The 8,838-nt window shown below is 56.4% G+C and overlaps 1 protein-coding gene across 1 annotated transcript; it reads left to right on the forward strand.

Annotated features, from left to right (window-relative positions):
• The first annotated feature begins 625 nt into the window (after nucleotides 1-625).
• On the forward strand, nucleotides 626-8,081 carry OTOP2 (otopetrin 2). The gene is made up of 6 exons (XM_059997140.1): nucleotides 626-944; nucleotides 1,480-1,616; nucleotides 2,767-2,825; nucleotides 3,295-3,428; nucleotides 5,015-5,892; nucleotides 7,737-8,081. Exons 1-6 carry the CDS (start codon nucleotides 626-628, stop codon nucleotides 7,905-7,907), a joined length of 1,698 nt encoding a protein of 565 aa, XP_059853123.1. The 3' UTR covers nucleotides 7,908-8,081.
• The last annotated feature ends 757 nt before the right edge of the window (nucleotides 8,082-8,838 follow it).

Genomic DNA, 8,838 nt, shown 5'->3' on the forward strand with positions numbered 1-8,838 from the left:
GCTGGGCGCCGGGGGCGGGGTGCCCGCTGGGTGCCGCAGTGCCGGGCCGCGCCCGAGGCTGGCTGCGCCGAGGTGACAGGGCGGCGGGGGAGGGGGCGCCTCTTAACGGGTAAATATAAATCATACCTTGTCTGCCTCCGCACGCTCTTCACTAAATTCAGCCCAGGAAAAAGATGGATCATGTGAGTGGGACTGAGAGGTTTATGGAGCTGAGCTCCCGCGGCTGTAAATCACCCTGCCCTCCCCGGTATAAAGCGCCCGTCCATCCCGGCGTTAGAGAGAGGACACACTCGCCGCCCCCTGACCCCCAGCTCAGCGCGGGCTCCCGGCCCAGCCAGGTGGGTGCCCCTGGCTAGCCGGCCGACGGATTTGGGGAGTGGGAACCTTGGACGGGGTCCGACGGGGCTGCAGCCGCTTCTCTTTTCCTCCCGTCGAGCGCGAGACCGGCACAGTGGGCTTTTCTCTCCCCCCTTCCCAGCGCTTCCTTCACCCCCCGCAGCCCCCGCCCCTCGGGTCCCCAAATCCAGGGATAAGATGGAGGAAGGAGAGCTCTCGAGGCTGACCTGGGGTCCTGTCCGCTCCGCCCCGACAGTGACCCCTCCAGCCTCCTCCAGTCGCCTCTGCCATGTCCGAGGAGCTGCCCACGGGCCCCAAGGAGAGGCCGCCGGCACCGCGGGCAGCCCCCCGCGAGGTGTGGAAGAAGGGCGGCCGCCTGCTGTCCGTGCTGCTGGCCGTGAACGTGCTGCTCCTCGCCTGCACGCTTATCAGCGGCGGCGCCTTCAACAAGGTGGCGGTGTACGACACCGACGTGTTCGCCCTGCTCACCACCATGATGCTGCTGGCCGTGCTCTGGATCCTCTTCTACCTCCTTCGCACCGTGCGCTGCCCCGACACCGACGCCGTCCCCTACCGGGACGCGCACGCGGGCCCCATCTGGCTCCGAGGTGCCAGGGGAGGTGTGGGCGGAGGTGGGGTGGCCCAGGTGGGGAGCTGGAGGCTGGGGGTCCCACAGGAATTGCTGGGTTCCCTTCGAGGTAGACCGATGAGAAGTCCCCACCCCCCAAGGCTAGATGTGTCTGAGGGTGAGGTGGGCTGTGTCTGAGGCAGAAGAGGAAGGGAAAGAGTCCTGGAAGAGGGATGAAGAGAGAGATGGAGTGGAACTTCTCTGCCCTTTCTAAAGATTGAAAGAGGGTGGCCATGGAAGAGACTTCGATGGAGAGCAGAAAACAGATGACAGCTGCAGTTGAAAGAGCCTCTCTAGGGTCCTTTCCCTTATCTATGCAGCCCCAAAGGGATGGGGGCTCAACAGGACATCCATCCATCTACCCACTCGATCACACACCCATCCTTCCATCCATCTTCTCACTTACCCTATTCATCCATCCATCCACCCAATCATCCAACTATTTGGCCATCCATCCTCAAATCTGTAATCATTTTCTCCTGCCTCTCTGATCCACCCCCCACCCTCCTTCCCAGGTGGGCTGGTGCTGTTTGGGATCTGCACTCTCGTCATGGATGTCTTCAAGATCGGCTACTACTCCAGTTCCTTTGAGTGCCAGTCAGCCATCAAGATCCTGTACCCTCTCACCCAGGCTGTGTTTGTCATTGTGCAGGTGGGTGGGAGGAGTGTCCCTGAGTGTGGTGGAAGAGAGCCAACATGTGGCATGGAGTCAGGAGATCTGAGCTCCACTCCACTTCCACGCTGAGCAATCGATTAGGGTGGGGATAGGACGGTAGTGCAGATCACATGAGTCCGTAAATCTGGAAGCACTTGGTAATGACGTAATATCCAAATGTGAGTGCCTCTTTAGGGGCCCTGCGATTTCATTTCACCTTAAGCAGTGCCGGTAGTTAACACCTAGGAGGTGTCAGTTGTGGCAGCTGCTCTGTCTCCTGGAACCTGACCTGCCCTCCTTGGGTGCCCATAGAGGGCATCAGTCTCAGCTCAGCGTCCTGCTGTGGGCATGGCCAGTTGGGCCTCAGCCATGTCCCCTATATTCTGTATTTTTTCAGGAAATAGGGTAGCCTGTATATGGGATTTTTCAAACAAGTTCACTTTTTTATTTCTTGCACGAATAACACGGGAAAAGATCTTCTGATTGAGCTGAGGCAGGACTGGTCTTAACGTGGGACCCAAACCCTCCCCAGCCCAGAATGACCACGTGTATGGTTCCCTCTCTTGAAACATCATCCTTACTGCCCAGGTTTCCACAATTTAACACATTTACAACTTTGGCATTTATATAGTTTTAATTTTACATTTTCTGACTTTAAAGAATACTCAGGCAAAATGGAAATACAGACACCACAACATCAATAAACACCACAGCAAGGATTTGTGGGCAACCAGGTGAGAGCAAGGACTTGCAGGGAAGCAAAGGATGAGGATGAGGCAGGGACAGTGCCAGAGAGAGCTGTGAGGCCGCTTAGGTTCTTTCCGAGGCTGGCCTCGCTCCCAGGAATAAATAACTAGGCAGTCAAAACTCCACCCCACAAAGAAACAGAAAACAAACACCAAGCCCAGAGAGTTTACAGGTGGCATTTTGCAAACTTCTAAAGAACAGAGAACTATTTTGTACAAATCGCTCCAGAGAATAGAAAGAGAGAAATGCTCACGTCTCCCTTTGCAAAGCTGAAAGAAACTCGATCACGTAGTAGGAGGGCTCTTGAGGCGGTAAGCGCATGGTGCCGGGCATGGACCTGGGCACTCCGGGCTGAGCCCGTCTGCAGAGTAGATGACCCCACCACTCTCTCTCAACACAGACTTACTTTCTCTGCATCTCCGCTAAAGACTGTGTTCACAGCCACCTGGACCTGACTCGGTGAGTGCCTGCTCCATGCCCGTGGCTCAGTGTCCATGCACAGGGGCTGGGCTCACCTGGCATGAGATGAGCGCTTCCCAACCTGGGGCGTGGGTCCTCTTTCTGCCCCCAGGTGGGGTTTCAGCCAAGGCCCCCTGGCTTTGTCAGCCTGATTTCCACCACCCTCTGCTGGGGGTACGGGGGACGTGCTTGGTGAGATGGCGTGTGTAATGTACAAATGTCCTTTCCCCAAAGAGAGGGAGCAGCCGTGGCCTGAACCCCACGACACCCCCAGCCCTCTTTTGGGAGGCATCTCAGCCAGGCTAAGTGTTCCTTCCAAACTCAGCTTCCCTGTTCACACAGGGGTCTGCCTGCTTTCTTGCTTCTCAGCACCATCTCCCAGGAGAGCATCCCCAGCTCTCCACCACGCCGGGGACCCAACGTGAGCCACAGACTCTCACTGGCCTCTTTGCTCTCCCTTCCCAAACAGATGTGGTCTCATGTTCACGCTCACCACCAACCTGGCCATCTGGATGGCAACCGTGGTGGATGAATCGGTGCACCAGGCCCATTCCCTCGGCAGTCCTCACGGCAACACCAGCCATACCCGCCTCGCTCTGGAATGTGAGTGCCCACTTCAGATTCACCCTGGTCCCGTGGCAGCCAGGCCTCGGGCTGGGTGCTCTGTGGACTCGTAGAGGGCATGGAGGCAAAGGTGGCTGCCCCAGGCTATGCCTCTGAAGAAGTTTAGATGTGGGTGACCCAGGAGGAAGAGTACAGGGGAGCATTTTTTCATCCTGGACAGTACAGCCTTGGTCCCACTGTCCAGGTCTCCGTCCCACCAAAGAAGGGATTCATGCTCCAGGAAGAAAGGGCAAGAGTGATCAAGGTAGAAAGAGGGGAAGGGGGGGCAGGGTGGCTCAATGGTGGAAGCGTGGGATCAGAAGGGAGTGCCTGACAAGGAGGAGAATGTAGAAGTAATAATCGCAATAACGATAGTGACAGTTCTCTGAGCTCTATATGTCAGGCACTGTGCCAAGTGTCTCAAGCACCATCTCACTTAACCCTAGCAACCTCCCTGTGAGATGGGTACTATTAGCATTCCCATGTTATGGATGCAGAAACTAAGGCATAGAGAGGTTAAGTAGCTTACCCAAGGTCACAGAGCTTGAAATTGGAGAACTAGGGTTGAGATCCATCTTTGCTTTGAACCAATATGCTACGCTGAAGAAGAATGAGCCCACAGTCCCCCTGGTCCTGGTTCTCTGGACTTCTCTAGCCCCCCCACCCCGCCACCAGCCAGGATCAGACTAGATGACCAAGTCCACCTGGACATTACCTGAATACACACGCACACTCAGTATGGGAGGGTCCAGGAATGGAAAGCATGGATCCAGGCCTACAGGAGATCCCAGCCCAGCAGGACTGAAAAGGGCCACTCTCCACATACAGAGGGGTCCTGAGGGTGGTTAAACCCAGCCCAGGGAGGTGGGCGACCTTACGTGCTAGGGCTGCAGGGTGCAGAGGGGTACCTGCCTCAGGGCTGAGAGTCACGTCATTGGCGTCAGTTCTGCCACCGCAAGCCACTTTCTCTGAGTGAACCTCAGTTCCTTCTTCTGCAAAACCAGCTGAGATAGTTCTGGGGATCAAAAGAGCTGTCTGCCAAGGCCCGAGGGATCCTGCAGAGCAGAGCACGCGCTGGATGCAGGGTGAGATTCCTATCAGTGTGGTGCAAACCGAAGTGACAGCAGGTCACGGTCGAGACCTGGGCACAGCAGCTTCTTTCTGGCTGAAGCAGATGCTGGCAAGAGCGGCGAGGCAGTTTGAATTTTAGGGGTTTCCAAGCGGGCCACCTTCTATTAGGACCAGAGTCTTGCCTATCTTAGGCAGCCAGGGGTCATTACCGGTGGGGAAGGGTTGGAAGTGTTCTTCTGCAGGAATGGGACAGGATGAAGCGGGCAACTCTGCCGCTCGGAATTTTTTTTTCTTAATCGAGCCCTGGCTCCCATAGTTTCTGGGACATAGTAGATGCTCAATAAATATCTGTGGCATGAACAGACGTGCCAAGCCCTGTGTAGGCATTTGGAATACGGTGGTGACGGATAGCAACCCTGCCCTTCCAAAGGTCACAGTCTAGGGGTGAGGTTCTTCAGGTGGGGGCCTCCAGGAAGGTGGGAGGGCAGTGCAGCTCCGCGCCCCCCTCTCCACAGCGGAACGTGCGGGCGGCCCAGTCGGAGAAGACTGCTCCTGCAACACGGACGTCTGCCAGATCTTCCAGCAGGGCTACTTCTACCTGTACCCCTTCAACATCGAGTACAGCCTCTTTGCTTCCACCATGCTCTACGTCATGTGGAAGAACGTCGGCAGGCTGATGGCCTCCTCTACCCGCGGCCACAGCCACGCCCCATCCCTGCTCAGCCTCTTCCGGGAGACCTTTTTTGCCGGCCCGATCCTGGGCCTGATGCTTTTCGTCGTGGGGCTGGCTGTCTTCATCATCTACGAGGTCCAAGTGAGTGGGGAGAGGAGCCACACCCAGCAGGCCCTGGTCATGTACTACAGCTTCAACATCGTCTGTCTGGGGCTCATGACCTTGGTCAGCCTGAGTGGCTCAGTCATCTACCGTTTTGACCGCCGGGCCATGGACCACCGTAAGAACCCCACTCGCAGCCTGGACATGGCTCTGCTGGTGGGTGCCGCCCTGGGCCAGTACGCCATCTCCTACTACTCTATCGTGGCTGCAGTGGCGGGCACACCCAGGGAGCTGCTGGCGGGGCTCAGCCTGGCCCACGCTCTGCTCATGATCGCCCAGCACACCTTCCAGAACGTTTTCATCATTGAGAGCCTCCACCGGGTTCCCCCCGGGGCTGAGCCTCATGGTACTCCCCCCAAGGAGCCCTGCCATGGCCTCACCTTTGCCAACCTGGACACCCTCCACACCTTGCCTGCCTGCCCACCCACCCCCAGGCTGGTTGGCCCCAGCCCAGCAGGACCTCAGGGAGCAGTGAGCATCACCTTGGCCCCCAGGGGCCACTGGAAATACCGGTGCTTGAAGGACATTTCTCTGTTTCTCCTGCTCTGCAACATCATCGTGAGTAACTGGGGAGAGACAGGGGTGGGCTGGGAGGAAGAGAAGGCCGAGGAAAGATGCTCTTTCGGGTTTGTTCACTTGGCCCTCTGTCTGGCCCCCAGCCCACTCGAGCATCGTCTGGCTCTCTAGGAAAGGAGCAGGTTCAGGGAGAGTCAGGTGCAGCCCCGGGGGCGAACAGCATCTCAGGGCGCACGGGGAGAATGAGATCCCGGCATTCTGGCATCTAGGCAGAGCTGGAGGGGTCTTAGGGGATGCTGGCGTGAGGGCTGGGAGGAGGTGAGACGGAGCTGAGTGGGGGCCCCTTGCTCCCAGGTGGGAGGTGTGACTCTTCCCGGGACCTTGTGACCAACCTGCTTCTTAGAATAATCGCAGCAGTGACAGGAGGTGGCAGAGACCAGCATGAGCGTGAGGGGTCTGTCAGCAGAGTGCAGTGGCGGGCTGGCCTGGAGGGGGGCAGCCACAACAGTCGCCCCTCCCCGGCGACTCAGCAAAGCCGCTTTCCAAGAGAAACTCCTCTGTAGAGCAGCAGACTTCACCCGATACAAATATACATCCTGTACAAGAACACTCTTTGTGAAGGTGCATCCCAACAGAGAAATACTCCTCGTGTAGCTCCAACCTAATAGAGAAAGGCCCCAGTGTAGATATAATCCCCAGGAGGGAAATCTCTAACAGAGAAACCTGGACCCCTGTGAGTACATCCCAAAGACAGAGCACACCTCAGTGAAGTTTTGCTCAATGTAAAGACAGTCCTTTTAGCTATAACCTCTGATAGAAAATACCCCTAATATAGAAAACAGCCTTAATGTGGGTATATCCCAATATAGAACACATCTCCAGAGGGATTCCACCCCAGTGGGTCTATCTGAAATACACGCCCAAATTGAGGTGCATTCTTGAAGTCCCCACTGCCAATATTGCCCCTCCTACAGGTAAAAAAAAGAGTAGTCACCCATCTCTGACCTACCAGTAGAAGCAATAAAGCTCAAAACCTCCTCCTGTCTTGAGTCACCTTTGGTGTGGCTCCCAGCCTCGGCCCCCCCTCACCTTCTCCCAAGGCCTACAGGCTGGGAGCCTGCAGGCTGGGAGTCACCTGGGAGGCCGCTTTTGCTCCAGGTATCTGAGCCTGGATCAGCTCTGAGGGCATCATCTCCAACTCCTTCATTTTATAGGATAGAAGCAGGCTCAGATTTGGGCTGTGATGTGTCCAAGGATGCGACACATTTGTGGTGGGGAGAGGGCGGTTAGTCTAGAAGCCTTTATTCTTTGCCTCACACCCCATACATGAACTATCTGAGCTCATAGCCAGGGATGAAGCAGGATTCCAGCTTCAGCCGCCTCCCAGACCTGGGAAGGGGGTGGGGTGCGGGGCCAGAGCTGGAGAGCAGAGCTCCTAGCGGGCAGGGCTGGGGGAGCCTTCCGGCAGGATCCTGAACCCCTGCCCTGGGCCTGTCTGATTCTACCATCACCACGCTGCACACATCTCTCCAAGAGAGAGCTACCGATTTAGCCATTTATTCCAAATTCTCACAGCATCTATTGAGACTTCTGCCCTTCCCCAGTCCCACAAGTGGGCCATACTGAGGGTGGGAGATGTGATCGCAGGCAGAGCCCTAGGCTGGGGGGCAGGCAAGCTCAGTTGGGCACATTTACTGAGCTCCTTAGTGAGTGCCAGGCCCCGCCCAAGATGCTCGAGGTCTCCCCTCAGCAACACCCAGCCCTCGCTGTCCACAAAACCAGAGGGCTGGGACCCCCATCCTGCCCCCGTCCCACCCAGCAGAGCCCACGGAATGACCCACTGGCACGAGTCCGGGCCAGGTCCTGACACCCCTTTGTCCCCACAGCTGTGGATCATGCCCGCCTTCGGGGCCCGCCCCCACTTCAGCAACACTGTGGAAGTGGACTTCTATGGCTACTCCCTCTGGGCAGCCATCGTCAACATCTGCCTGCCCTTCGGCATCTTCTACCGCATGCACGCTGTCTCCAGCCTGCTGGAGGTCTACATGCTGTCCTGAAGCCCCGCTAGAGACGTGGGGAGGAGGGGCTCAGCTCATGCACCCACCCAGAGACCCCCGGGGAATGAATCCCAGGCTGGCAGTCACTATGCCACGTAACTACCCATTCCCCCGCTGGCCTCAGAGTGGAATTTTCACAAAAGTTATTTTTCCAGGATGAGTTTTTAAATCACAATCAGGACATGCATATCCCTGGGGCATGGGGCAAGCGGGGGGGTGGGGGGGGGTGGGGGGAGGAGGACCTCTCCCTGCACCCTTCCTAGGACCAGGCAAGATCTGGAAGTGTCCTAGCCTCTAGCTCCACCCCTACCCCCACCCTGTGTCCTGGCCAATGCTGCCGCCTGGAGCTGGAAACCAATAAACCTGCTCTTCTCCCTGCCCCACCCTGTGCCCACTTCGTGTCTCAGCAGCCACATCTAAGATGATCGCAGGAGGGGGTCTTGGGGTCGGAGCTGCAAGGGCCCCTGGAGATATTAAGGTCTCAGGCTTTTCTGTGGGTGAGCCAAGTCTGAGTCACAGACTAGTTACAGACTCATACCTGGGTGGCTGGGAGGGGCTGGGTGGAGTACCCAGGCTGCCACCTTCCTCTTCGCCTTATCCTCAAGTGACATATACATTTTTTAATGTGTTCCATGACACATGAAAGGTTAGGAAGGACTCACTTAATCCAACTACAATTTTACAAAGAAGAAAACTGAGGCCCAGAGAGGTAAAGTGACTTGCCCACAGTCACACAGCGAAAGGGAGCCAGTGCCTTTCTACTAAGAATAATAATTTTCAAACTTTTTTCATGCATCAGAGCTTTTGTTTTCCCCTCAAATGAAACATTTCAGGAATGCAACTTCAATTCATAGACTGTTATAACATAATTTATAACAGGGCTGTTATAACTAAACAGGGCTTGGGTGGCACAGATTCTCACCCCCTGGGC

This window comes from Delphinus delphis, chromosome 19, assembly GCF_949987515.2.
Source record: "Delphinus delphis chromosome 19, mDelDel1.2, whole genome shotgun sequence".
In the NCBI taxonomy this organism is placed as follows: Eukaryota; Metazoa; Chordata; class Mammalia; order Artiodactyla; family Delphinidae; genus Delphinus; species Delphinus delphis.

Coding starts and splice junctions, on each gene's coding strand:
- OTOP2 (XM_059997140.1), top strand. CDS start 626: ATGTCCGAGGAGCTGCCCACGGGCCCCAAGGAGAGGCCGCCGGCACCG. Junction 1,617..2,766: donor CTGTGTTTGTCATTGTGCAG/GTGGGTGGGAGG, acceptor CTCTCAACACAG/ACTTACTTTCTCTGCATCTC. Junction 2,826..3,294: donor AGCCACCTGGACCTGACTCG/GTGAGTGCCTGC, acceptor CTTCCCAAACAG/ATGTGGTCTCATGTTCACGC.